The sequence below is a fragment of the Pongo abelii genome, chromosome 1 (assembly GCF_028885655.2).
Source record: "Pongo abelii isolate AG06213 chromosome 1, NHGRI_mPonAbe1-v2.0_pri, whole genome shotgun sequence".
NCBI classification, from domain to species: Eukaryota; Metazoa; Chordata; class Mammalia; order Primates; family Hominidae; genus Pongo; species Pongo abelii.
In genome coordinates this window covers 171061425-171086606 of record NC_071985.2, presented here as the reverse complement: position 1 = coordinate 171086606, position 25182 = coordinate 171061425, and the positions used below count along the sequence as shown (strand labels likewise).

The 25182-nt window shown below is 41.6% G+C and overlaps 1 protein-coding gene across 7 annotated transcripts in view; it reads left to right on the top strand.

Moving 5' to 3' along the window:
* The window catches only part of PATJ (PATJ crumbs cell polarity complex component), a 436090-nt gene that overhangs the window by 330748 nt on the left and 80160 nt on the right, over window positions 1-25182 (top strand). For all 7 annotated transcript variants that reach the window (XM_054533770.2, XM_054533763.2, XM_054533772.2 and 4 more), the window contains one exon: window positions 21530-21647. In XM_054533770.2, the coding sequence (XP_054389745.1) occupies window positions 21530-21647 (118 nt within the window). The remainder of the gene's footprint in view (window positions 1-21529; window positions 21648-25182) is intronic.

Below are 25182 nucleotides of genomic sequence, written 5' to 3'. Positions count from 1 at the left end.
GGTGGAAACAATATATATTCTCATGTTTTGTCTTTGCAAAAATCATGTAAAATAAACATGCTTGACTCTTCAGCAAGGCAACGTATGGGTTTACTAGGTAAGTTTCACAGAGAGTTGTCAGTAAAATAATTGACATTTCTTGCCACCAGTATGTAAACCTTGTGTCTGTAAGTATTCTTTAAAGCTTTCCTCTGAATGCAGGTTTAGAGCTATTTAAATGGCAAATGCCATAGCATCCAGGGCTTCAGAACAACCATAATCCCAAAGCTTGGCCAGGAGCCCAAGAGAACCGTGTTAGAACTGCCCTGAACAGATGTGCTTACTGTACTTCCCTCACTTTGTACAACTGCATAACAGCAGTTATGTCAAGTGACACTTGTCATCACAGACCTGGTTTGTATACAGCTGCCTCAAGAACACTTTAGATTTTTCAAAAATTTTCAGAATGTTGTGATTTTTCAAATTTTCAGTGGTATTTGTCTTTACTGTTGTCTTTCATTGTGAAATATAATTTCTGACCCTTAGGGCGAGAATACAAAAATGAGAGTATTCCAGTCTACTCAGGGCAGCATTCTTCTTGGAGTTTCTTTGTGGAGATTTTAGAATTTACGGGATAGAAAGATGCCTGAGGAAGCATGAATTGTTTTCAGAGGTAACTTATCAGTAACCTAAATGAGCTGTGACATGGCAATGCACACTTCAGCTGACTGTGCTTTTTACCATTTCAGAGTCCTTGTCAGCTAGAATACCAACATTTTAGAAGCATTCTTTACTCTTCACCTTGATACATTTGATCCGTATAAAAAATTTAAACATACTTATTAAACAGCATCACGTGTTACAAATAACACCTGTATTGCCAAATGGACTGGGAACACTTGCTTTTCCAGATGAAAAAGGCTGTCAGATACAAATCGTGGGCTCTGAAGTCTGAACAGACTTAGATCCTGCCTGTGGGAAAGGGGCTTATCCTGTCTGCCTATGTTTCTTCATCCAAAAATTAGAGAAGATGGTGCTCACTTCTTTGTTATAAGGATCAAGTATGATTTTGTATGTGAAGTTTCTGACACAGCACGTGGCATGCAGCAAGAGCTCAGTTAGTGGTAGCTATCATTAATACCAGATTTTGCCGATATGAAATGTAGATGTGCCAGAGCTCTCGTTATTCAGTACACATTTTCTTAGAATCTGTGCAGCCTGTCGAGCTCTAGGCATATAAAGATAAGTAAGACCGCTTTCATGTCCAGGAGCATGCCACACTTGGTCTAATGCAGAGATCACAAGCTGGTTGTTAGGAGTCAGATTCAGCCCACAAGTGTGTTTCATTTAGTCTATGCAAGATTCTTAAGATTTTTGAGCTAAGTTTTATGAATCAGGAGATTTTCCATAAAAATCCTGGTTTCCATTTTCCACTGGAAATGGGCCAGCATTCCAAGCCGACCTTCAGTTATGTACTCCGAGTTTATCTCAGTCCCTGCCTTTTCATTCTTCTCTAATGCAGCCTGCTTCCCTAATGGCATCACCTGTAGGTCCTCACGTCTGCATTCCTGGCCTAATCCTAGAGACAGAACTATGGGCATGCAGATATAGTAGCAGGAAGTTAAAACCACCAAGTCAGCAGGGGCTGGCTAGCAGAGGGCCTTGTGGACCAGGAGAAAGGACTTTATACCAAGGGAAGCCTTTGAAATGGTTTTCAACAGAGGATTATAAAGATGAGATTAACCTTTTGAAAAGACCCTTCTGGATGCCCTTTGAAAAATCGGTTAGACCCAGCATGGTTGCTCACGCCTGTAATCCCAGCACTTTGGGAGGCTGAGGTGGGCAGATCACTTGAGGTCAGGAGTTCGTGACCAGCCTGGCCAACATAGTGAAACCCCATCTCTACTAAAAATACAAAGCCGGGCATGGTGGCACACATCTGTAATCCCAGATACTCGGGAGGCTGAGGCAGGAGAATCGCTTGAACCTGGGAGATGGAGGTTGCAGTGAGCCGAGATTGCGCCAGTTCACTCCAGCCTGGGTGAGAGAGCAAGACTCCATCTCAACAAAAAAAGAATTGGTTAGATACTTTGGTCAATTTTCAATTTTGCAAAGAAAATTATATATGTATAAAATATAAAGAATCAGAAAATGTCAAAACTGAAGTCAGGAAGAGAATTAAAAAGCTATTAGAGTAACTGAGATGAAAGTTAATAATGACTGAAACCAAGGATCTGGCCATGAGGACAGAGAAATATGGACAGATTTTCAACATATACAGGAGTCAGAATGGATAGGACTTGATGGTTACGTAGATATGAAAGTTGAAGAGGGAAGAGGCAAAAATGATTCTCAGATACGTCATGGGCAGCTGACTGGGTGGTTGGTTGATGCTATTTACTGAGAAAAGAAACAGGAGGAAGAGCAGATTTGTGTGGAAAGAGGATTACCTTCATTCTTGTCTGTTTTTTTAGATGTCTCTGTAAAACAAGAAACTTATCTGTCACTATAATGGGCACTTTAAAATATGGTCTCATTTATCCTGATAGAAACAGCAATAATAATAGCAATACCATCCACCTGGATTCTATGCTTATTTGTTAGGAACTGAGCAGAAACTTGCTGTCCACCTCTGTCCTTCCCATAATGAAAGCGTTAATACTGTCGTCATCTCCATTTTGCAGCTGAGGGACCAGAAGTTAATGCATGTGCTCAAAGACTTAGAGCCTGTGAGTGCTGTAGTAAGGATTCCAAGCCTTATGGATTTGACTGGGCTGACTTTTTTTATTTTTAATTTCAACTTTTATTTTATTTTTTGTTTATTTTTTGAGAGAAGGTCTTGCTCTATCACCCAGGCCAGAGTGTGGTGATGCAAACATAGCTCACTGCAACCTCAAACTCCAGGGCTCAAGCAATCCTCCTGCCTCAGCCTCCCAAGTAGCTAGGACTACAGGCGCACAGTACCATACTTGGCTAATTTTTCTGTATTTTTTATAGAGATGGGTTTTGCCATGTTCAGTTCAGCAGTTCTACACTAACATAACTTGATGGGTGAAAATAGGGTGGTGGTAGGTGGGAGGGAGTGAGGATCATATTAGATAATGTAAGTAAATCTCTCTATAAACTGAAGAGTCCGGGAGACAGGATCTTGCTCTGTTGCCCAAGCTGGAGTGCAGTGGCAAGATCATAGCTTACAGCAGACTCGATCTCCTGGCCTCAAGCGGTCCTCCCACCTCAGCCTCCCAAAGTGTTGGGATTACAGGCATAAGCCACTGTGCCAGACCTTTCAACTTTTATTTTATTTCTGTATTTTTAGTAGAGACAGGGTTTCACCATGTTAGCCAGGCTAGTCTCAGGGGGTTTACCTGCCTTGGCCTCCCGAAGTGCTGGGATTACAGGAGTGAGCCACCGCGCCCAGCCATTCAACTTTTATTTTAGATACAGGGGGTACATGTGCAGGTTTGTCATAAGGGCATATTGTGTGATGCCGAGGACTGGGATATGATTGAACCTCTGTGAGTGCAGTCCCCAGTAGGTAGTTTTTCAACCTTGCCTCCCTCTTTCTCTCCTTGCCTCCTCTTGTAGTCCCCAGTGTCTGTTTTTCCCATCTTTTTTTTTTTTTTTTTTTTTAAGATTGAGTTTCACTCTTGTCACCCAGGCTGGAGTGCAGTAGTGCGATCTTGGCTCACTACAATCTCTACCTCCCAGGTTCAAGCGATTCTCCTGCCTCAGCCTCCGAGTACCTGGGATTACAGGTGCCCGCCCCCATGCCCAGCTAATTTTTGTATTTTTAGTAAAGACGGGGTTTTGCCATGTTGGCCAGGCTGGTCTCGAACTCCTGATCTCAGGTGATCCATCCATCTTGGCATCCCAAAGTGCTGGGATTACAGGTATGAGCCACCGTGCCCAGCCTGTTTTTCCCATCTTTATGTCCATGTGTACCCAGTGTTTAGCTCCCACTTATACGAGAGAACATGCCGTATTTAGTTTTCTGTTCCTGTATTAATTTGCAGCTGCATCCATGTTGTGGCAAAGAACATGATTTTGCTGAGTGTTTCTTATGGCTGTGTAGTATTTCATGTGTATGCACCACATTTTCTTTTTTCTTTTTTTTTTTTTCTTTTTGAGACGGAGTCTCACTCTGTGGCCCAGGCTGGAGTGCAGTGGTGTGGTCTCAGCTCACTGCAAGCTCTGCCTCCTGGGTTCATGCCATTCTCCTGCCTCAGCCTCCCGAGTAGCTGGGACTACAGGCGCCCGCCACCACGCCCAGCTAATTTTTTGTATTTTTAGTAGAGACGGGGTTTCACCATGTTAGCCAGGATGGTCTTGATCTCCTGACCTCGTGATCCATCCGCCTCAGCCTCCCAAAGTGCTGGGATTACAGGCGTGAACCACCGCACCCAGACTTACACCACATTTTCTTTATACAGTCCACTGTTGATGGGCACCTAGGTTGATATCATGTCTTTGCTATTGTGAATAGTGTGGCAATGAGCATATGAATGCAGGTGTCTTTCTGGTAGAATAACTTATTTTCCTTTGGGTATATAACCAGTAATGGGATTGCTGGATTGAATGATACTTCTATTTTTAGTTCTTTGAGAAATCTCTAAAGCACTTGCCACAGTGGTTGAACTAATTTACATTCCCACCAATAGCATATAAGAGTTCCTTTGGCTCCATAGCCTCACTAACATCTGTTATTTTTTGACTTTTTAATAGCAGCCATTTACACTGGTATGAGGTGGTATCTCATGGTTTTGATTTGCATTTCTCTGGTGATTATTGATGTTGAGCATTTTTTCATATGTTGGTTGGCTGCTTCTATGTTGTCTTCTTTTTTTTTTTTTTTTTTTTCCTTTTTTGACACGGTCTCACTCTGTTTCCCAGGCTGGAGTGCAGTGGTGTGGTCATAGCTCACAGCAACCTTGAACTCCTGAGCACAAGCAATCCTCCCACATCAGCCTTCCAAGTAGTTGGGACTATAGGTGCACTACCACACTCGGCTAATTTTTAAATTTTTTGTAGAGATGGGGTCTCACTTCGTTGTCCAGGTTGATCTTGAACTCCTAGCCTCAAGTGATCCTCCTGCCTTGGCCTCCCAAAGTGCAGAGATTACAGGCATGAGACACTGTCCAGGTGTATGTCTTCTTTCCAGAAGAGTGTGTTCTTGTCCTTTGCCTTTGCCTGCTGTTTAATATGGTTTTTTGCTTGTTGATTTGTTGAAGTTCCTTATAGATTCTGAATATTAGACATTTGTTGGATGTGTAGTTTATGAATATTTTCTCCTATTCTGTAGGTTGTCTGTTTACTCTGTTAATAGTTTCTTTTGCTATGCAGAAACTCTTTAATTATTAGGTCCCACTTGTCAATTTTTGTTTTGGTTGCAATTGTCTTTGAGCACTTAGTCACAAATTCTTTGTGAAGGCTGATGTACAGAAGGGCATTTCCTAGGTTTTCTTCTAGGATTTTTCTACTTTTAGGTCTTAATTAAGTCTTCAATCCATCTTGAGTTAACTTTTATATATGGTACTAGAAGGGGATCCAGTTTCATTCTTCTGCAAATGGATAGCTGGTTATCCCAGCACAATTTATTGACATGTGGAACCTTTCCACATTTCTTATTTTTCTTGACTTTGTCAAAGAACAGTTGGTTGTAGGTGTGCAATTTTGTTTCTGGGTTCTCTATTCTGTTCTGTTGCCCTGCATGTCTGTTTTTGTGCCAGTACCATGCTGTAGCTATATAGTATAGTTTGAAGTCAGATAATAAGATGCCTCTGGCTTCATTTTTTTTTTTTTCTTAAGATTGCTTTGGCTATTTAGGCCCTTTTTTGGTGCCATACAGATTTTAGGATAGCTTTTCCTACTTTTGTGAAAAGCGATATTGGTAGTTTGATAGAAATAGCATTGAATGCATAGATTGCTTTGGGCCGTATAGCCATTTTAACAATATTGATTCATCCAGTCCACGAGCATAGAATGTTTTTCCATTTGTTTGTGTCATCTCTGATTTCTTTCAGCAGTGTTTTGTAGTTCTCCTTATAGATATCTTTCACCTCCTTGGTTAAATGTATCCCTAGGTAAGGATTTTTTTGTGTGGCTATTGTAAATGGGATTGCATTCCTGATTTGGCTCTCAGCTTGAATGTTATTGGTGTATAGAAATACTACTGATTTTGTATCTTGAAACTTCACTGAAGTCATCTATTAGGTCTGGTAGTCTTTTGGCAGTCTTTAGGGTTTTTTAGTTATAGAATCATATCATCAGTGAAGGCAGAGAATTTGACTTTTTATTTTCCTATTCAAATGCCTTTTATTTCTTTCTCTTGCCTGATTGCTCTGGCTAGCACTTCCAGTACTATGTTGAACAGGAGTGGTGAGAGTGGTCATCCTTGTCTTGTTCCAGTTCTTAAGAGGAATGCTTCCAGCTTTTACACAATCAATATGTTGGCTGTGAGTTTGTCAAAGATGGCTGTTAGTATTTTGAGGTACGTTCCTACGATGCCTAGTTTGTTGAGGGCTTTTATCATGAAGGTATGTTGGATTTTATCGAAAGCTTTTTCTGCGTCTACTAAGATGATAATATGGTTTTTGTTTTTAATCTTATGGACTTAATGACTTTTGAAGTATAAATGGGGTATGAGCCATAATGCTTTTTTTTTTTAAGACCGAGTCTCACTCTGATGCCCAGGCTGGAGTGAGTGCAGTGGCACAATCTCAGCTCACTGCAACCTCCACCTCCCAGGTTCAAGCGGTTCTCTTGCCTCAGCCACCTGAGTAGCTGGGATTACAGGTGTGCGTCACCACGCCCAGCTAAATTTTTTTGTATTTTAAGTAAAGATGAGCTTTCACCATGTTGGCCAGGCTGGTCTCGAACTCCTGGGCTCAAGTGATCTGCCGTCCTCGGCCTCCCAAAGTGCTGGGTGGCATGAGCTACCGCGCCGGGCCCTCGTAAGTGTTTTTAAAGTGCTGGTATCCAAGTATGAAAAGATAGCTTAAAATGTGTTTCTAATGATTATGGGCTTCTTGCTGGTCTTACTTCCAGGCTAGAATTCCCAGGTGTTGTATCCTACTCATTTTTAATATGAGGTCTTGAACTGTATGCTTAAAATCGATTTTTACCCCCAATTTGCACTCTATCAACTGCTGGATTTCTGGTTTGCTATTGGGAGCAAATGTCACTGTGCAAATCTTTTTTTCTGTTTCAGATGCAACATAAAAAATACATCTGTAGCAAGAGTCTAGGAATTCCCTCTAAGGAGCAAGAAAGTGTGACTGAGTCAGCACTGGCTTCTCTTTTGTGACAGTATGCAAATTGCCAATGGCAGAGTTCAAGTGCATTCAAATATGTGGCATTTTTCACAGCTCATTGTTCTCTATATCTTGTATTCCTGAAAACCACTTGAGATTTGCGTACATGATAAATTTCCTTTTCTTGTGATAAAAAAGGCTGTAGGCTTTACAGTCAAGTCTGCTTCCTTCAGGAAAGTCTCTGGAGAAAAGCTTTTGGTTTTTTTCTTCTATTCTGTTCCCCTCACTGTAGTAAATGAAGATAATGTAGAGACACCAGGGTAACAGAGCAAGTAACCTCATGAACTCAAAGACAGCAGAAATGTAGGCACACAGTTTTGACACAAATTCATAGCTTTAGGCCGGGTGTGGTGGCTCATGTCTGTAATCCCAGCACTTTGGGAGGCCAAGACAGGCAGATCACCTGATTTCAGGAGTTTGAGGCCAGCCTGGGCAACATAGCAAAACTCCTTCTCTACTAAAAATACAAAAATTAGCCCTGCATAGTGGCGCTTGCCTGTAATTCCAGCTACTTGGGAGGCTGAGGCAAATCGCTTGATCCCAGGAGGCAGAGGTTGCAGTGAGCCAAGATCATGCCATTGCACTCCAGCCTGGGTGACAGAGTAAGACTCTGTCTCAAAAAAAAAAATGTACACCTTTGGTATCTACTAGCTTACATTCATTCCCAACCGCTGTAACCGGTCCAATGTGGAGACTTATTCAACTTGAAATCTAACTTGCCCAGAAGGAATCACTTGCTTACCAGATTTTTTCTAAATTGAGAAAGTGATCTCACAATCGTAATTATTAGCACACAGGGCTTAGAGAAGTAAAATGACAGGGCTCAGAACCCAGAACTCAGACTTTCTCACACTGGTCACATCCCCTCTCTTCAGAATCCCACTGCTCCTCAGAAACAAGTGCTGTTGCTTGGGCACTGTTCTCTGAGTCTATGAAGTTTTCGGTTTTCTGGGAAGCCTTATTTGCCCACATAATAAGAGCCTATAATCTAAAACGTGTGTTGATTTTGTTATCTTTCAAAGGGAGCTATAAATCTACCTTCTCTTTCAGAAATTAAGCAAGTTTGTATTGAGGGCCAGTTATGTCCCAGGCTCTGCACTAAACAAGGTGTAGTGACAGTGAGGAATCCTGCCTTCAGGGAGCTTTCAGAACTGCCGAGGATAACAGCAGCTAATGCTGTCATGGCATTTACTATGCATTCTATAGGCATTATTCCAAGTGCATCAATTTGTATTTTATATGAGATTGGTCTATTACTATTCCCATTTTATAGATAAGGAAACTGAGACACTCAACTAATAAGTGTCACAGCCAAGATTTGAATCCAACTTTAAATAAGTAATTATTAAGGTTAATAAGTATTATTGAAGGATAAGGTAACGTGCTGTGGGAAATTTTTTTTTTTTGAGACAGGGTCACACTCTTGTCACCCAGGTTGGAGCACGGTGGTGTGATCACAGCTCACTGCAGCTTTGACCTCCTGGGCTCAAGCAATCTTCCTGCCACAGCTTCCCGAAGTGTTGGGATTACAGGCAGTAGACACCACGCTTGGCCTGTGAGAACTTTGCTAATGTGATTTCACCTAATGCAGGTGGTTAGATGAGTAGGAATTAGGCTGGAACTGACCCAGGAAAAGGCTTTTTAAGTATATTCCTCCTGCCAACTGCACAGACAAAATCAACTCACTGAGACCACAGCATTGCAGTAGAGAAAGAGTTTAATTGACGCAAGACCAGCCCACGCACTGGAGAACTGGAGCTCAGTCTCCCTGAAGGCTCAGACCTTGGGGTTTTATGGACAGTTTGGTGGGCAGGGGGCTAGGGAATGGGTGCTGCTGATTGGTTGGGGGTGAATTCATAGAGGTGTGGAAACAGTCCTTGTGCACTGATCCACCTCTGGGTGGGGCCACAGGATCAGTTGAATCATGAGTCACAAGTCCACATGGGGTCAGTTTGAAAGATATCTCAAAGAACCAACCTTAGGTTCTACAATAGTGATGTTATCTACAATTTGGGAAATCACAAATCTTGTGACTCTAGTCATATGACCTCTGAGCAGCAAGGGGTTATAGAAATTATGCCTCTATTAACAAAGAGTTCAGGCCCCTCTCATAATTCTTATTCTTTTTTTTTTTTTGAGATGGAGTCTCGCTGTGTCACCCAGGCTGGAGTGCAGTGGTACAATCTTGGCTCACTGCAACCTCCACCTCCCGGGTTCAAGCAATTCTCCTGCCTCAGCCTCCCGAGTAGCTGGGACTACAGGCACATGCCACCACGCCTGGCTAATTTTTTGTATTTTTAGTAGAGACAGGGTTTCACCATGTTAGCCAGGATGGTCTCAATCTCCTGACCTTGTGATCCACCCACCTCGGCCTCCCAAAGTGCTGGGACTGCAGATATGAGCCACCACGCCCAGCCCCGATAATCCTATTTTTGTGGCCTTTCATTACTCTTACAAAAGGAGCTTTTGATCCCTAAGCAAGAAAGGGGTTAGTTTTAGGTGGGGACTGTTATCATCTTTGCATTCAAGTTAAACTATCCACTAAATTCCTCCCAGAGTTACTATGGCCTACATGCAGGGATGATCAAGGACAGCGAGGCAGTCAAGAAGCTAGATCAAGTCAACTATGTCACATTTCTCTTACTGTCATAATTTTGCAAAGGCAGCTTCAGCTACAAAGTGGAAGCCCAAGGACCAAAAGTAGTAGTAAACATTAGTGTTCGTTTGTTGTTTGTCAGATGGGCATGTTTTAAGGATTGTTAAATTTGAATGCTTTTAGGCTGAACCACCATCTCTGTTTGTTTGTTTTGAGATGGGGTCTCACTCTATAACCCCAGCTGGAGTGCAGTGGCACGATCTCAGCTCACTGCAACTTCTGCCTCCCAGGCTCAAGCGATTCCTCCTACCTCAGCCTCCTGAGTAGCTGGGACCACAGGTGTGCACCACCATGGCTGGCTAATTTTTGTATTTTTTGTAGAGATGGGGTTTCACCATGTTCCCTAGGCCAGTCTCCTGAACTCAAGTGATCCACCCACCTCGGCTTCCCAAATTGCTAGGATTACAGGCGTGAGCCACCGCGCCTGGCCTAATTTGTTGTCTTATACTCAGTTCACGTCATTCATCTTCAGTTGGCTCCCTTGCAGCCTGATGCCTGGATGCATCTGAGTTTGTTATCCTGGTGGATACTTTCTGGGAGAGATGGGCTCCACCCTGTTTCAATTAGGGGTCTCTTGGTTGCAAGTGACAGAATCTCAGTTTGACATTACTTAGACAAAAGGAGAAATTTACTCAAGGGCTAGAGGTTTGTTTGTTTGTTTGTTTTTCATATACTCGCAGGTAGCGTGTGGTTGACACTTAGCCTCAGAGGTGGTTGGAACCAGAGGCCTGCTGCTGCCAGGGTTCTCTCTGTTTATCTGACTCTTCTTCTGCAGATGTGCTTCTTCAGCCTGATGTGTGTATGGCTGCCGGAAGCTCCTAAGCCTCTCTGCCAGAAAAGAGCTGACTCTTCCCTTGGGTCTGCTTTGGAAAATCCGTAGAATATTCTTGTGTGGTTCAAGTGTCCACCCTTGGACCAGTTACTGTGGCCAGAGAGACAGGGCATTTTGATTGTCCAGCTTTGGGGCAGAGATCAACCAGCTTTGGGGATTGTCAGCTGGACATCTCACCCATCTGTTACATGGGATATTGCCAGGGTTGCCTTTTATGTCCACCCTTCAGAAGCTCCTTCACTTGATCACAGTAGTTTTCCTGGCCCACAAAGCATTTTCTTTCAGAGCTCATAGTGCTGTGCTGAAGATTATAGCATCATGCTGACGGAATGTGTCATTTCAGTTTATTTCATGAAATGAGATGACCTTTCTACAACACTTCTTCATTCTTCTTATTTAGGGGTCCCTTGCAAAGTAAACACATTAGAATGTCCCCAAACCTCAGTTTTGAAGGCATTAAGAGCTGCTTTTGTGTAATAATCGGGCAATTAGCAAATTATAAATTCATGTTTAAACACAAAATATGAAGGAAAGTGACCCAAGGTCACTGCCGTAGCTAATGCCATGATTTTTTTTCCCAACCCAAGTTTAAAATAAGCAGGCATGACTTGTTCTGACCTGATATTGGATCTAAAAACGGAATCACTATGTCATTGCTGGCTAAGAATCTTGTGTGTGTTGCTGGGAGGAGGTAAACAGTACTTTCCCTTTCCCTGAAGGTTTACTCAGTTAAGAGCAAGGGCTCTGCAGCAAGATGCGTCTGAGTTAAGTTCTGGCTTGGCAAATAATAATTTAGCCTCTCTGTGCCGCAGTTACCTCAGCTCTAAATAAGAGCAATAATTGTCCCTAATACACAGGTCTGTTGTGTACACCAACAAATGGGTAATATGCCTAGCTCAGTAACAGGCACACTCATACTCATGAGATTTTAGCTGTCATAATTTTCATCATGATCACGTACCAGCTCCATCCCTTGGCTCGGGTGTTTAAGGGTAATCAATATAAGAAATGAGACAGTGCATCAGACCAGATGCTTTTCAGAAATCCAATTTTCTCATCTATTCCTTCTACATTTTTGAGGACAAGAAAAAAGGAAGGAAACTGACACTTCAGGCTCCTGCTTCCCACCACACACCTTCACGCATCTACCATTCAGTTGTATTCATCATTTCTATGATTATTTCTTTAACATCTGTCTCACTAGATCTGTAAATGTGCTCAGGGCGAGGGCTCCTCTGTTTTTCTTTTTCTTTGTGCTGGCATGTAGTAGGTGCTCAGTAAGCATGTATTGAATTCAGCTTTGCTCATAACCCCTTATTCAGGTAGCAGTTACTGCATTCTTAATGTTGCCAAAAATGAAGGTTTCCAAACACTATTACTGCTACTGCTAGTAAGTAGCAGAACTAGTCTGAACCCAGATTTTCTGGCTGTTATTCCAGTGCCATTTCTTTTTAATAAAAAGTTCAAATGATAAGGAAGAATAAAACTAAATTAGTACTTCCTCCATGTGATATGCAAATTGGTTTTAAACCTGTAGTTTGGGAAGTCAGGTCCTTTGTCCCACTGCTGGTTAATTGGGGTTAAAACCAAGGTCGAATTGCAGATCTACAATATCATTTTCAAACAGAGGCACTTACTTTTGCTCCTCCTAGGCCATTTGATACACACTGGTAGGAGTAACACCAATAGTTTCTGTTTACGAGGCAGGTTAGAGTTTTTCCTCTAAAAATTCCCATGAGCCTTATTGACCTTTTCACGTCTTCTTTCTCTCTTTTCGAGTGTGATCCTTTAAAGTAAAGGCCACAGAGTCATCTTCACTGTGTAACCTTCCTTTCATGGCTGGTTCTCAAGTCCACCCGGGTGCATTTAAGATTTAAGTTCCAGAACTTTGATTCATTCAGCACTAACACTTTATAAAGCCCATATTCTATTCTGCCATATGTTGAAGAAAGAAATAAGACAAAGTCGATCATATTAAGATATTGGAGACACATACATAAAAAGATACAATATAATCTTGCAAATAAGTGATCAAATTAATTGGTTCATCTTGTGGAAGGGGCACCACCCAGGGGCTAAGGGAAGAATTACAAGATGAGGTAATTTTTTAGTTCATTTTATATCATATTATCTGTTTAGGAGCAAAGTTTATAAAAGGCAGAGGAGCAGTCCTAGGATCTTTCTCCTAGAAGGGGAAAATTAAAGAGAATCTGAATGAGTGAGATAAGTCTGGCCCCCCAAAAATCAGTTAGAAAGTAGGCAGCTAAGTGTAGGCATGGTCATCCAGGGGACCTAGGCTCCAGTCTCAGGATAGTGCTTACTGGGGTTAAATCTCTCAGGTTGTAAACCAATGGGGAATTAAGGACATAGGATGAGATTGTAACTGAATCTAATAATAATGAACAGCTGGGCATAACTTGGTCACTATCTATTGTATTGTTATACATCTAATGGGAGCCTGGTGAAGAAAGGCTGTGTGAACATGCCTAGGAAAGAAACCCAAGGCAGGGGATGTCAGATTCAATTAAAGGCAAAAAACAAACAAAACAAACAAACAAAAAACAAAAAACAAACAAACAAAAACCAGTTACAGAAAATACTGTGAGATACAAAGGTAAGTTAGTCCTGCTTACTCTAAAAATTGCCTCCAGCATTTCCTACAGGAGAAAAGTGTCCTTTCTAGGTCACTTCCAAGACTCTTAGCACCGTGGTTCTGGGTGCATGTTCTGGGCCCTGCACTAGTCCCCATTTAGGAACATGGGGCTACCATAGCCCAATTCCATTTACTATCATCATTAGCATCTTTAGTAAATATTATTAATTGCCAGGTGTGATGCTAAGGGCGCTCATGTATTACTTCATTTAATCTTTTCAGCATCCTGAAAGTATAGCTACTTTTATTTTTTTGCATTTTATGGATGGGAAAATTAAGGCTTGAAGAGGGCAAACAACCTGTTCAGTTTGTATAACACTTTTTTTTTTTTTTTTTTTGAGACAGAATCTTGCTCTGTCACCCAGGCTGGAGTGCAGTGACACAATCTCATTTCACTGCAACCTCTACCTCCCCAGGTCAAGTGATTCTCCTGCCTCAGACTCCCAAGTAACTGGGATTACAGGCGCCCAGCTAATTTTTGTATTTTTAGTACAGACTGGCCAGGCTGGTCTCGAACTCCTGACCTCAGGTGATTCGCGCCCCCCTTGGCCTCCCAAAGTGCTGGGATTACAGGCGTGAGCCACCGCGCCCGGCCAGGTTTGCAGAACTCTTAAGTTGAAGAGCTAGGATCACAAACTCCTAACATTCCATTCATTATACAAGTTATCCCTACCTTCCAAATCAGCTTACCTACCTGCTGTCTGTGTACTACACCTCACCACCTGGGTGTCTCTCAGACGTTACCAAGAGACAGAGTAAACCCATGCTTTCTCCTATCCAAACCAGTCTCTCCTGTTCCCTGCTTTGTCCAAGCCCAGTTGCAGGAATTTATGCCTTAAAGTAAACCATCATATGATAATTTCTCCTGAAAGTGTGCCTATTGAAAAAAAAGATAGGATATGATGGGAGGCAGACATAAACATTCTGGTCAATTTATTGGTGTTATTATTTATTTCAGTTAATAAACTGCCCTTTCGCTATGCTTCAGCTTTCCACATGTTTAGGCAGTTTGGATTCTCCCAAGTCTGGATTCTGCGCTCCTCCGTGGGATTTAGAGCTAACTTACCTTTATCCCACAGTATTTTCTGTAGCCGTGTTGTTTTTTGTTTTTTTTTTAATTCTAATTGAATGTCTTAAGGGGAAAAAAATCTAGTTCAGGATTTGAGCCCTGAACAGATACTTTTATAGGGATATTAGTGTAACGAAAAAGAAAAAACTGGCTGAAATGACCATCAAAGGATATCTGGCCGAGTGTGTTGTTGCTCCTGTAGTCCCAGCTACTCAGGAGGCTGAGACAGGAGGATCACTTGAGCCCAGAAGTTTGACGCTATAACAAGCTCTGCCAATTGGGTGTCCACACTAAGTTCGGCATCGACATGGTGACCTCCTGGGAGGAGGGACCACCAAGATGCCTAAAAAGGGGTGAACCAACCTAGGTCAGAAACAGAGCAGGTGAAAACCCCTGTGCTGCTTAGTACTGAGATCATGCCTGTGAAAAGCACACTGCGCTCCAGCAGCAACAGGAAAAGACTCTGTCTTTTATTAAAAAAAAAAAAAAGAAGAAGAAGAAGAAGAAGAAAAAGAAAAAGAAAAGAAATCTGAGAGGTCTAAGGCCTCACAGATCTGAAACAGCTGAAAAAATTTGGAAATGACAAGGCTGCGTTCATTTCTAAGAGTTAGTCCAGTAGGTGAATGAAACTTTTTTACCCAGTGTTTTGGTCATTTTTGTAGTAGACCGAAGCCCAATTAAATGTACTAACTGCTGAAATTGGAAAGTGCGGTTGAGCCCTCCAATGCTGCTAATTGATTGTGTCTTTTACATTTCAGGAAGACATGTCCCAGGTGATTGGTCAGGGCATGGTGGCAGATCAGCAGAAGGCACTGGAATACCCACCTGACAATGTACATAACTTGTACTTTAGGTTTTGTTCTGCTGGGTTAGCGTGCGTTCTAGACTGGGTTCCAAAAGAAAAGGAGGTGATTGCAATGAGATCAGATCTTTTATTACTTGACAGGAGGTTGTGGAGTATCATGCAACCTGAAATCAAGCCACAACTGTATCATTGATTCTGTGCAAGTTGCATGCAAATATCCTGTGTTCACCTCTCTGTCCCAATCCCCTAACAGATGTTTAAAAGGGCACCCCTGGCTGGGCATGGTGGCTCATGCTTGTAATCCCAGCACTTTGGGAGGCCAAGGCAGGCAGATTGCTTGAGGTCAGGAGTTCCAGACCAGACTGGCCAACATAGCAAGCCTGCTAAAAATACAAAAATCTCTTCCAAAAATACAAAAATTAGCCAGATGTGGTGAATACCTGTAGTCTCAGCTACTCAGGAGGCTGAGGCATGAGAATCACTTGAACCTGGGAGGCAGAGGTTGCAATGAGCCAAGATTGCACCACTGCGCTCCAGCCTGGGTGACAGAGTGAGACGCTGTCTTTAAATAAATAAATAATAAAAGGGTATCCCTGAAAACACCCTTGCACTTAAATAAATTCTATCTAGCCAGGCACAGTGGTGCATACCTGTAGTCCCAGCTACTCAGGTAGCTGAGGCAGAAGGCTTGCTTGAGCCCAGGAATTCCAGACCAGCCTAAGCGATATAGTGAGACTCCATCTCCAAAAAAATTTCTGAGAGCACCATGTCTTACACAATGTTAGAAATAAAAATTACAAATGGAAGAATTTCTATAAAATAACTTTAGGGTTCCTTACATTTGAATTTCACCTCTCTTAAAGAACTATAAACTTTTATCAAATTTTTATACTTCTGTTGCTGTTGAGCTTTTTCCTTGCTTTTTTTAACTCCAGATTTTCATATCTGTGTACTAATCTATGTTTTTGTCTGTCTAAAATGTATACATTATTACTGTGTTAGCTATTTTTATATTTAAGAAACTATAGATTACTAGAGTTTACAGGAAATATATATTTCAAACATTGCCAAAGAAAATGCCTTTGAAAATTCTGTAAAATTATATGCTGAAAACCCAAATTAAAAAAAATAGATACAGAATGAACCTTAAAAATAACCAAATTCAGTTCAACTGAAAACCTTTAAGCAATTTTTTTTTAAGAGTCAGTGTCTTACTCTGTCACCCAGGCTAGAGTACAGTAGTGCAATCATAGCTCACTGTAACCTCAAACTCCTGGGCTCAAGCAGTCCTCACACCTCAGCCTCCCAAAATGTTGGGATTATAGTTGTGAGCTACTGCATCTGGCCAATTATAATTTTTAAATTTAAAAGCAGGTTTTGCTTGAATGTATTTGCAAATACATTAAGGTGTTAATACTTTATATATACTCCCGGCCAGGCACAGTGGCTCGTGCCTGTAATCCCAGCACTTTGGGAGGCTGAGGCGGGTGGATCACCTGAGGTCAGGAGTTCAAGACCAGCCTGGCCAACGTGGCAAAACCTCATCTCTACTAAAAATACCAAAATTAGCCAGGCATGGTGGCGGCCGCCTGTAATCCCAGCTACTCAGGAGGCTGAGGCAGGAGAATCACTTGAACCCAGGAGGCGGAGGTTGCAGTGAGCTGAGATCACAGCACTGCACTCCAGCCTGGGTGACAGACCGGGACTCTGTCTCAAAAACAAACAAACAAACAAAACTTTATATACTCCCACCTACCTCAAGCGCATATCAAACATCTCTAAAATATTACAACCATAGAATTTTAGAGCTAGGGCAAATCCTAAATATCATCTTACATTCTTCTTCTTGCAGAACAATGAGCACCTAAACATCTAAATTATTCTCCTTTGGGAAAGTGATTTTAAGCCCTTTCTGCGGCTTCCAAAGAGAAATGGCCCAGAGGTCAGTGGGCATCATCTGCAGTGAGGCTGGCAGCTCACTATACAGAACTTTTCTACCCTTTGAGCTGCTCCAAAATGGAATGAGCTTCTTCATGGAAGTGGAATTTTCCATCCCTGAAGGTTTTCAATCAGAAGCTGGCCAATCATTTATTGATATGTTCTAAAAGGACATAAAAGCATTAATAGCTGTTATTAATTGAGCCTAAATTATTTCTGGCACAATGATGGGTTTATTTATTTACCTTTAATCTTTACAACAACCTTGCAAGATATAGATGTATAACCAATTTATAGATGGGGCGGTCGAGTGACTTGTCTGTGTTCACACGGCTAATTAGTGATAGCAAACTTAGCAACATATACCTTCTTTTGAGTATTGATTTTTATTTTCCTATCATGAGAGCCTGATGAAGTGTAAATCCTTTCTCTAGAAAAACACTGACAAGGGCCGGGCGTGGTGGCTCACGCCTGTAATCCCAGCACTTTGGGAGGCCGAGGTGGGTGGATCACGAGGTCAGGAGATCGAGACCATCCTGGCTAACATGGTGAAACCCCGTCTCTACTAAAAATACAAAAAATTAGCCGGGCGTGGTGGTGGGTGCCTGTAGTCCCAGCTACTCGGGAGGCTGAGGCAGGAGAATGGCGTGAACCTGGGAGGCAGAGCTTGCAGTGACCAGAGATCATGCCACTGCCCTCCAGCCTGGGCAACAGAGTGAGACTCCATCTCAAAAAAAAAAAGAAAAAGAAAAACACTCACAAGTACAATTTTGATACAACTACAAGGGTGTTTTACAACTAAACCAGTGATTCTTAACCCTGTTTTATAATAGGAACACCTAGGGAGCTTTAAAAAAAATCACAAATGCTAGGACCCCCATCCCAGACCAAAATAAACTGGCATCTAGGGATGTGGATCCCAGGCAAGTTTTGTTTTGTTTTGTTTTGTTTTTAACTGAGACTTATCGTTTAAAGTTAAACCATGGATTCTTAAGCCAGGGCTTCTTAAAAGAAGATTAAGTCTTAAGCAATAAGTCTCAATTAAAAAAAAAAAAAAAAAAAAAAAAAAACCTGCCTGGAATCCACACCCCTAGATGCTAATTTATTTTGTCTGCTATGGGGATCCTAGCATCTGTAATTTTTAAAAGCTCCGTAGGTGTTCCTATTATGAAACAGGGTTGAAAACCACAGGTTTAGTAGGTTGGATGACCTATAAAGTCCATCTCAGTTCTTATAATACAGTAACATACAACAGCAAATCCATTCTTTCTGATCTTTCTTGCATAGTAGTTTGGTTTTGTGCCAATGAATAAGCATGGGAACACTCCTTCATCCATCACCACACATACTGACAACTGGAGGCCCGCCTCTATGTATATATGTTTGGATATTTCACTTGGATTCTATGGACTGCTTCCTTATTGTTAAATTGAATTCAATTCCACCAATATCTATCAGGGACCTATTATGCACCAGATGCTACATGAAACTGGGATATAAAGAAAAGCAACAATCATCTCGTGCTATAGAAAAGTCGTAATCTAGTAATCTAGTCTGCTCTCTCTAGTGCTTTCTTGTTTTAAAAGTCGCGTGATTTTTCATAAAAGAACTCTGCGGCTTGCACCCAGCTTTGTTGGGAATCCATGTTCTTTCTTGAGGTGATACCACATGTAAGTTGGATGTAAGTACTGTGTGAACTAAGATACAGGCTCAATTGCTGCAAGAAGTTCTGTTTAGCATAAGAGTCTGTGTGTGGCTGTGTGTGGTCCGTTGGAGGATGATATGGTGTCTCCAAAGTGTCAGAGACCCAAGCACCTCTCATCTGATTACTATATCATTCTTATTTGATTACTCTACCATCCTCAAATGGTGGCATCCATTCTTTAGTTTAAGAGGGCTGCTTCAGTTATTACCAACACATCTGCATTCCAAGCAGTGAGAAGGGAAAGACAGGATCTTTCTCCTTAGGAGAATGACCTAAAAATTGTACATTCACTTCTGTTTACGTCCCATTGACCAGGACTTAGCCTGTTGGCACACCTACCTTCAATGAGGCTAATAAATGTGGTCCTTAGAATAATTGGATATCTAAGTCCTCTCAATGTTGTTTTCTTATAGTAACCCCTTATTTGTCCTTTTCCACTTCCTTCCTGATAAATCACTGATAAATGTGTAATTGAACAAGTCTTTTTTAGTCAATATTAAATGATGCTGATAGTGGCTGGGCACAGTGGCTCATGCCTGTAATCCCAGCACTCTGAGATGCTGAGGTGGGTGGATTGCTTGAGTCCAGGAGTTCGAGACCAGCCTGGGCAACACAGCAAAACCCCATCTTTACTAAAAATACAAAAAATTAGCCAGGCGTGGTGGTGTGCACCTGTAATCCCAGGTATTCAGGAGGCTGAGGTGGGAGAATCATCTGAGCCCAGGAGATCAAGGCTTTAGTGAGCCGAGATCACACAACTGTTCCAGCCTGGGTGACAGAGTGAGACCCTGTCCAAAAAAAAAGAAGATGGTGATAGAAAAACTGCAGGAAAAAACAAAAGAACATCCATAGAATCATTGCCTATCAGCTGTTTGATAAACACTTTAAGCTTGTAGCATTCTTCAACTATTGACTTCCAGTTCTACCTCTTTCTCTAATTAGCAGCGTGATTTCAAATATGTCACTTGACATTTATGCTTGATTTTCTGCAAAAAGAAAAAAAGTAATATTTAACTGTCAGGGTTGTTCATGTGATTGAATGAATTTATGGATGTAAAAGTGTTTTGAAACCTAGAAAGCACAGTGCATGGATGTAAAAGTGTTTTGAAAACTAGAAAGCACAGTGCATATGCACAATGGATGGTATTGTTTTGTTGTTACTGCACACTGCACAATGCCCTATATTGAGGCACAGCTTTCCACTGACAGAATCTTGAGGTGTTACAGTTCTGGAGCAGTTACCTTGGTCCTATTTCTAGACTCCAGGGGCAGCCTGGTGCTTCACTACCAGACTCTTCCAGCTGGGGTTGGGTTCCCTGGCCAACTGCAGATCCAGAAGGCAGGTCAGGTTACTACCTATATTTCTTAACTGCCTGTTAAATAAGCAAGGAGTCCTTTTGGTTTTTCTTAGTGTGTGTATGTATGTATGTATTTATTTTTGGAGACGGAGTTTCATTCTTGTTGCCCAGGCTGGAGTGCAATGGCGCGGTCTCAGCTCACTGCAACCTCTGCCTCCTGGGCTCAAGCAATTCTCCTGCCTCAGCCTCCCAAGTAGCTGGGATTACAGGCATGCACCACCACGCCTGGCTAATTTTTATATTGTTTTCAGTAGAGATGGGGTTTCACCATGTTAGCCAGGCTGATCTCGAACTCCTGACGTCAGGTGATCCGCCCACCTCAGCCTCCCAAAGTGCTGGGTTTACAGGCATGAGCCACCGCACCTGGCCCCTTAGTTTTTTAATATTAATATTCATTGGAGGTACTGTCAGCAAAAATCCAGAATTACAAGTTAATTTTTCCCAAACTCACACAGTAAAGGTCCCTGTACCTTCACGGAATTGCAAGTTCACTTACTACCCTAAGTTACTCATGTCTTCAGTTTTGCTTTTCTTTGTTCTTTCTTTCTTGTTCATTCATTCATCAAGCACTTTATTGAGTCCCTACTATGTTCCAGGCACTGGGTATCATAGGTGCCTGGAACATAGTAGGGACTCAATAAAGAAACTGTGCTTCCTTTATGTGAATTAAATGTCACTGATATACCTGGCATTTAGTAGGCTTTCAGTAGATGTTGGTTTTCTTTGTCCGCCCCTCATTTTGCTTAATTAACCTGCCAAATGCATCTTTGTGTCCCGAAGAAATGGACAGTGTTGATGCTCTAAACATCCCCAGCGTAGATTGTTTTTCAATGTGCACAACACAGATAAGTCACTTCAAAGTCCATAGATAAAGGGACTTCTTGCTGATTTCATCAGAATGAGTAGAAATTGCAAAATAATTTTTGTTTTGCCTCCCACCCCCAGCTTCATGTACAGATCACACTGACAGAGTATCTTCAGCTTTTATCTTTCCTCCCTTCCTTGGTCTGCCCTTCATCAAAGCATTTTAGTTGTAAAGTTAAATAGGGAAGCATGAGGAATGAGGCATAAATCATCCTAACTTCTTGCCACCCTCCAACCTTATATTCTCAAAAGATATCATTGGACTGCACCATTGTTTTGGTAACAATACACCAGTTTTAAAGTATTTTCTTGTTACCTTTCTCCTTTTTGATATTCATCTAATTTTCCTTTCTTTTGTAGGCTGTCAGCCAGATGAAACAGCAAAAATATCTAACAAAAGTCTCCTTCAGTTCACAAGAGATACCATTAGCACCAGCTTCATCATACCATTCAACAGATGCAGACTCCACAGGCTATGGTATGATTCTTTCCCTGAGCAGATCTGGCTCATTAAGCCTTAGAGAAGGCAAGGGATCATAATGTCCTAAAACGAGAACTGGACCAGGAGGCAGAAGTCTGACTCTGGATGCTTCCTCCGCTTCCTTAGCTTTGGGGCTTGGATAGGTCACTTCATTTCCTACACCATTTTTCCTCCTCTCTGCCATCGCCATTGCCTATTGCTTTTTGAATATAAAAGCACTAGAACAGAAAAGGACCTCAGTAGGTCAGGAGTTCGAGACCAGCCTGGCCAACATGGTGAAACCCTGTCTCTACTAAAAATACAAAAAATTAGCCGGGCATGGTGGCGCGTGCCTGTAATCCCAGCTACTCAGGAGGCTGAGGCAGGAGAATCGCTTGAACCCAGGAGGCAGAAGTTGCAGTAAGCTGAGATCGCACCACAGAACTCCAGCCTGGGTAACAGAGTGAAACTCTGCCTCAAAAAAAAAAAAAAAGAAAAGCAAAGAAAAGGACCTCAGTAAATGTTATTTGAATCTGAGGCTTCTGTATTATTCTTCTCTAATCTCTACAAAAGATTATATTTAGGTCTTGAGTAATATGTCTTTAAAAATCCTATCAAACCCAATTTTTAGCCCTGCAAATGTTGCTATAAGCTGTTTGAAGAATGTTGATTTTCAATGCTTAAAGAAATTGGCATGCACATTCTGTCTTTAAATTCCTGGCTTGAATTATGCTGACTGGGGGTTGAAAATAGAACTTTATAATAAATAATAGGTATTTCCACTTTGCTTTTTTTTTTTTTTTTTTTTTGAGACACAGTCTCACTCTGTCACCCAGGCTGGAGTGCAGGGAGGTGATCTCGGCTCACTGCAACCTCTGCCTCCCGGGTTCAAGTGATTCTTCTGCCTCGGCCTCCTGAGTAGCTGGGATTACAGGTGCCCACCACTATGCCCGGCTAATTTTTGTATTTTTAGTAGAGATGAGGTTTCACCATGTTGGCCAGGCTGATCTCAAACTCTTGACCTCAAGTGATCTGCCTGCCTCGGCCTCCCAAAGTGCTGGGATTACAGATGTGAGCCACTGTGCCCAGCCCTACTTTGCTTTTGTGCAGTATACACCAGTAAGAAATAAGCTCTTTAAAAGACAGTACTCACCAATGGCAAAGCATAACCCTGCATTAATTTAGCAGTTCTGAAGTCTTTGTGGTATTTGTCTTTTATATATTTTTTCATAAATATTAACTTCATAAAGTTCATCAAGCAGGTACTATTTTAAAGCATTGTCGTTGTACTAAAACATTTGATGCATGTGGTCAGAAAACTATGGCACATAGGTCAAATCTGGCCCACCAGCTAGTTGTGTATGGTCTACAAGTAAAAAAAGGTTTTCACTTTTTAAAGGTTGAAAAAACACCAAAGAAAATTTTATTAAAATATTCTATGAAATTCATATTTCAGTGTCCACAAAGACAGGTTTATAGATACTTATTTGTTTCTGTATCGTCAGTGGCTTTTTTCACACTATAATGATGGAGTTAGGTAGTCGCAACAGAGACAGTCTGTCCTCTAAAGCCCTATTAGAATATGTATACTTGGCACTTTACCAACAATACATGCTGACTGTGGAGGTAGACGAGTTGAGTTTTGGTAATATATATCACATATTTATACTTGGATGACAGAAATTCAGCATCCTTCCTGGTTTTCATTGTCATGGTTAAATAAAAATAAATGAAGTTCATCATCCTACAGTTGAATCTGTAGAAATTTTATTCATTTCCTCATCTACTTACCAAGCATTTATTGAGGACTTGGTATGAGCCACGTTTGGGGCTGGTTTCCATGAGAGAAGTAAATAAAAAGATTGACTCAGGACTGGCTAGGGTGAGGCAAACATGGAGGCAGGAAAAGAAATGCCATCTCCAGGATGTCTCACCAGGTTTCTTTCTCTCTTCTCACTCAGGAGACTATGCTAGTCATTTACAAAAGCAGTATAAACTTTTTATTTACTTATCTATTTACTTATTTGAGATGGAGTTTTGCTCTTATTGCCCAGGCTGGAGTGCAATGGTGTGATCTCGGCTCACTGCAACCTCTGCCTCCCGGGTTCAAGTGATTCCCCTGCCTTAGCCTTCCTAGTAGTTGGGATTACAGACATGTGCCACCATGCCTGGCTAATTTTGTATTTTTAATAGAGATGGGGTTTCACCATGTTGGTCAGGCTGGTATCAAACTCCTGAACTCTGGTGATCCTCCCACCTCAGCCTCCCAAAGTGCTGGGGTTACAGGCGTGAACCACCGCACCCGGCCTAAAAGCAATATAAACTTTTTAAAGCACCCATGAAAGTGTGCCACTATCGTACATCATTTTTATTGTAAATTAATGGGAAATGTAGTATAAAATACATATGCTGGAAAAAGATTTAGAGACAAATTTGGTTTACAATTTAATATTCTGACTTGCCTGTATCTTACCTAGAGCCTGTTTCTTTTTGTCTTATTGGCAAGATTTTTCTATAAAGAAGTCGATAGTAAATATTTTAGGCTGTGGTCCACACAGCCTCTGTTGTTGTTTCTCGCCCCTGCCATTGTAGTGTGCTAGCCACCATAGGCTGGCCATAGGCTACTTCTAAATATGGCACTTTTTATGGTTGTGTCACTGAATTTCTTGCTCTTAACCAGGAGGCCTTTAGATTAATAAATTCCATATGGATGGGAACAGCAGATATATGAATACCCACAATGTGCCAGACTCTGGGCTGGGCGCCTCACACACACTGTTCATTTAGTTTCTCTAACAGCCTCTTTAATAGTGGTTACATGCATTTTTCTGATGAGAAGTGAGCTCCACTTTCACCCTCCTGTTAAATTCCTGCTTAGGAACTCAACTGTGGCTCTGTGCCACTCCAAAACCTGTGCCTTTTCATCTCAAAGACCATAATTATCACTTAGTTAGAGCAGAACCCCCACAGGCTTACCTAGAGCCTGTTTCTTTTTGTTTTATACCAGAGATTGATAAGCTTTTTCTATAAAGAAGCAGATCATAAATATTTTAGGCTTATGGGCCACACAAACTCTATTGCAGTTACTCACCCCTGCCGTTGTAGTATGCTAGCAGCGATAGGCTAGGCATAAATGAATTAGTGGGTTTGTGTTCCAGTACGACTTTCTTTACAGACACTGTGATTTAGACTCATATCATTTTCACAAGCCTTCAGACATTATTTTTCTTTTGATTTTTTTTCAAGCTTTTGAAAGTGAAAACTCATTCTTGATCCGCAGGCTGTAGTCCGCTGACCCCTGCTTTTACATAGGTTTAATGAGCACTGGGATCTCATCTCAGCTCTGTGCATTAGCTGCAGCTGACCAGCAGATGGAGCCCTCTCTCATCAGCCCTTTCCTGAATTATATCATAATGTAAGAAACAATACTCATGGTGATCAAACTTAGTTATCAGAAAATATGACATTTTCTGGAGACTGTGATTTGTATGAGCATCTCTTGAAACTATTCAACATTTTTAATGTTTTGAGGTTTTGTTGTTGTCGTTGCCAT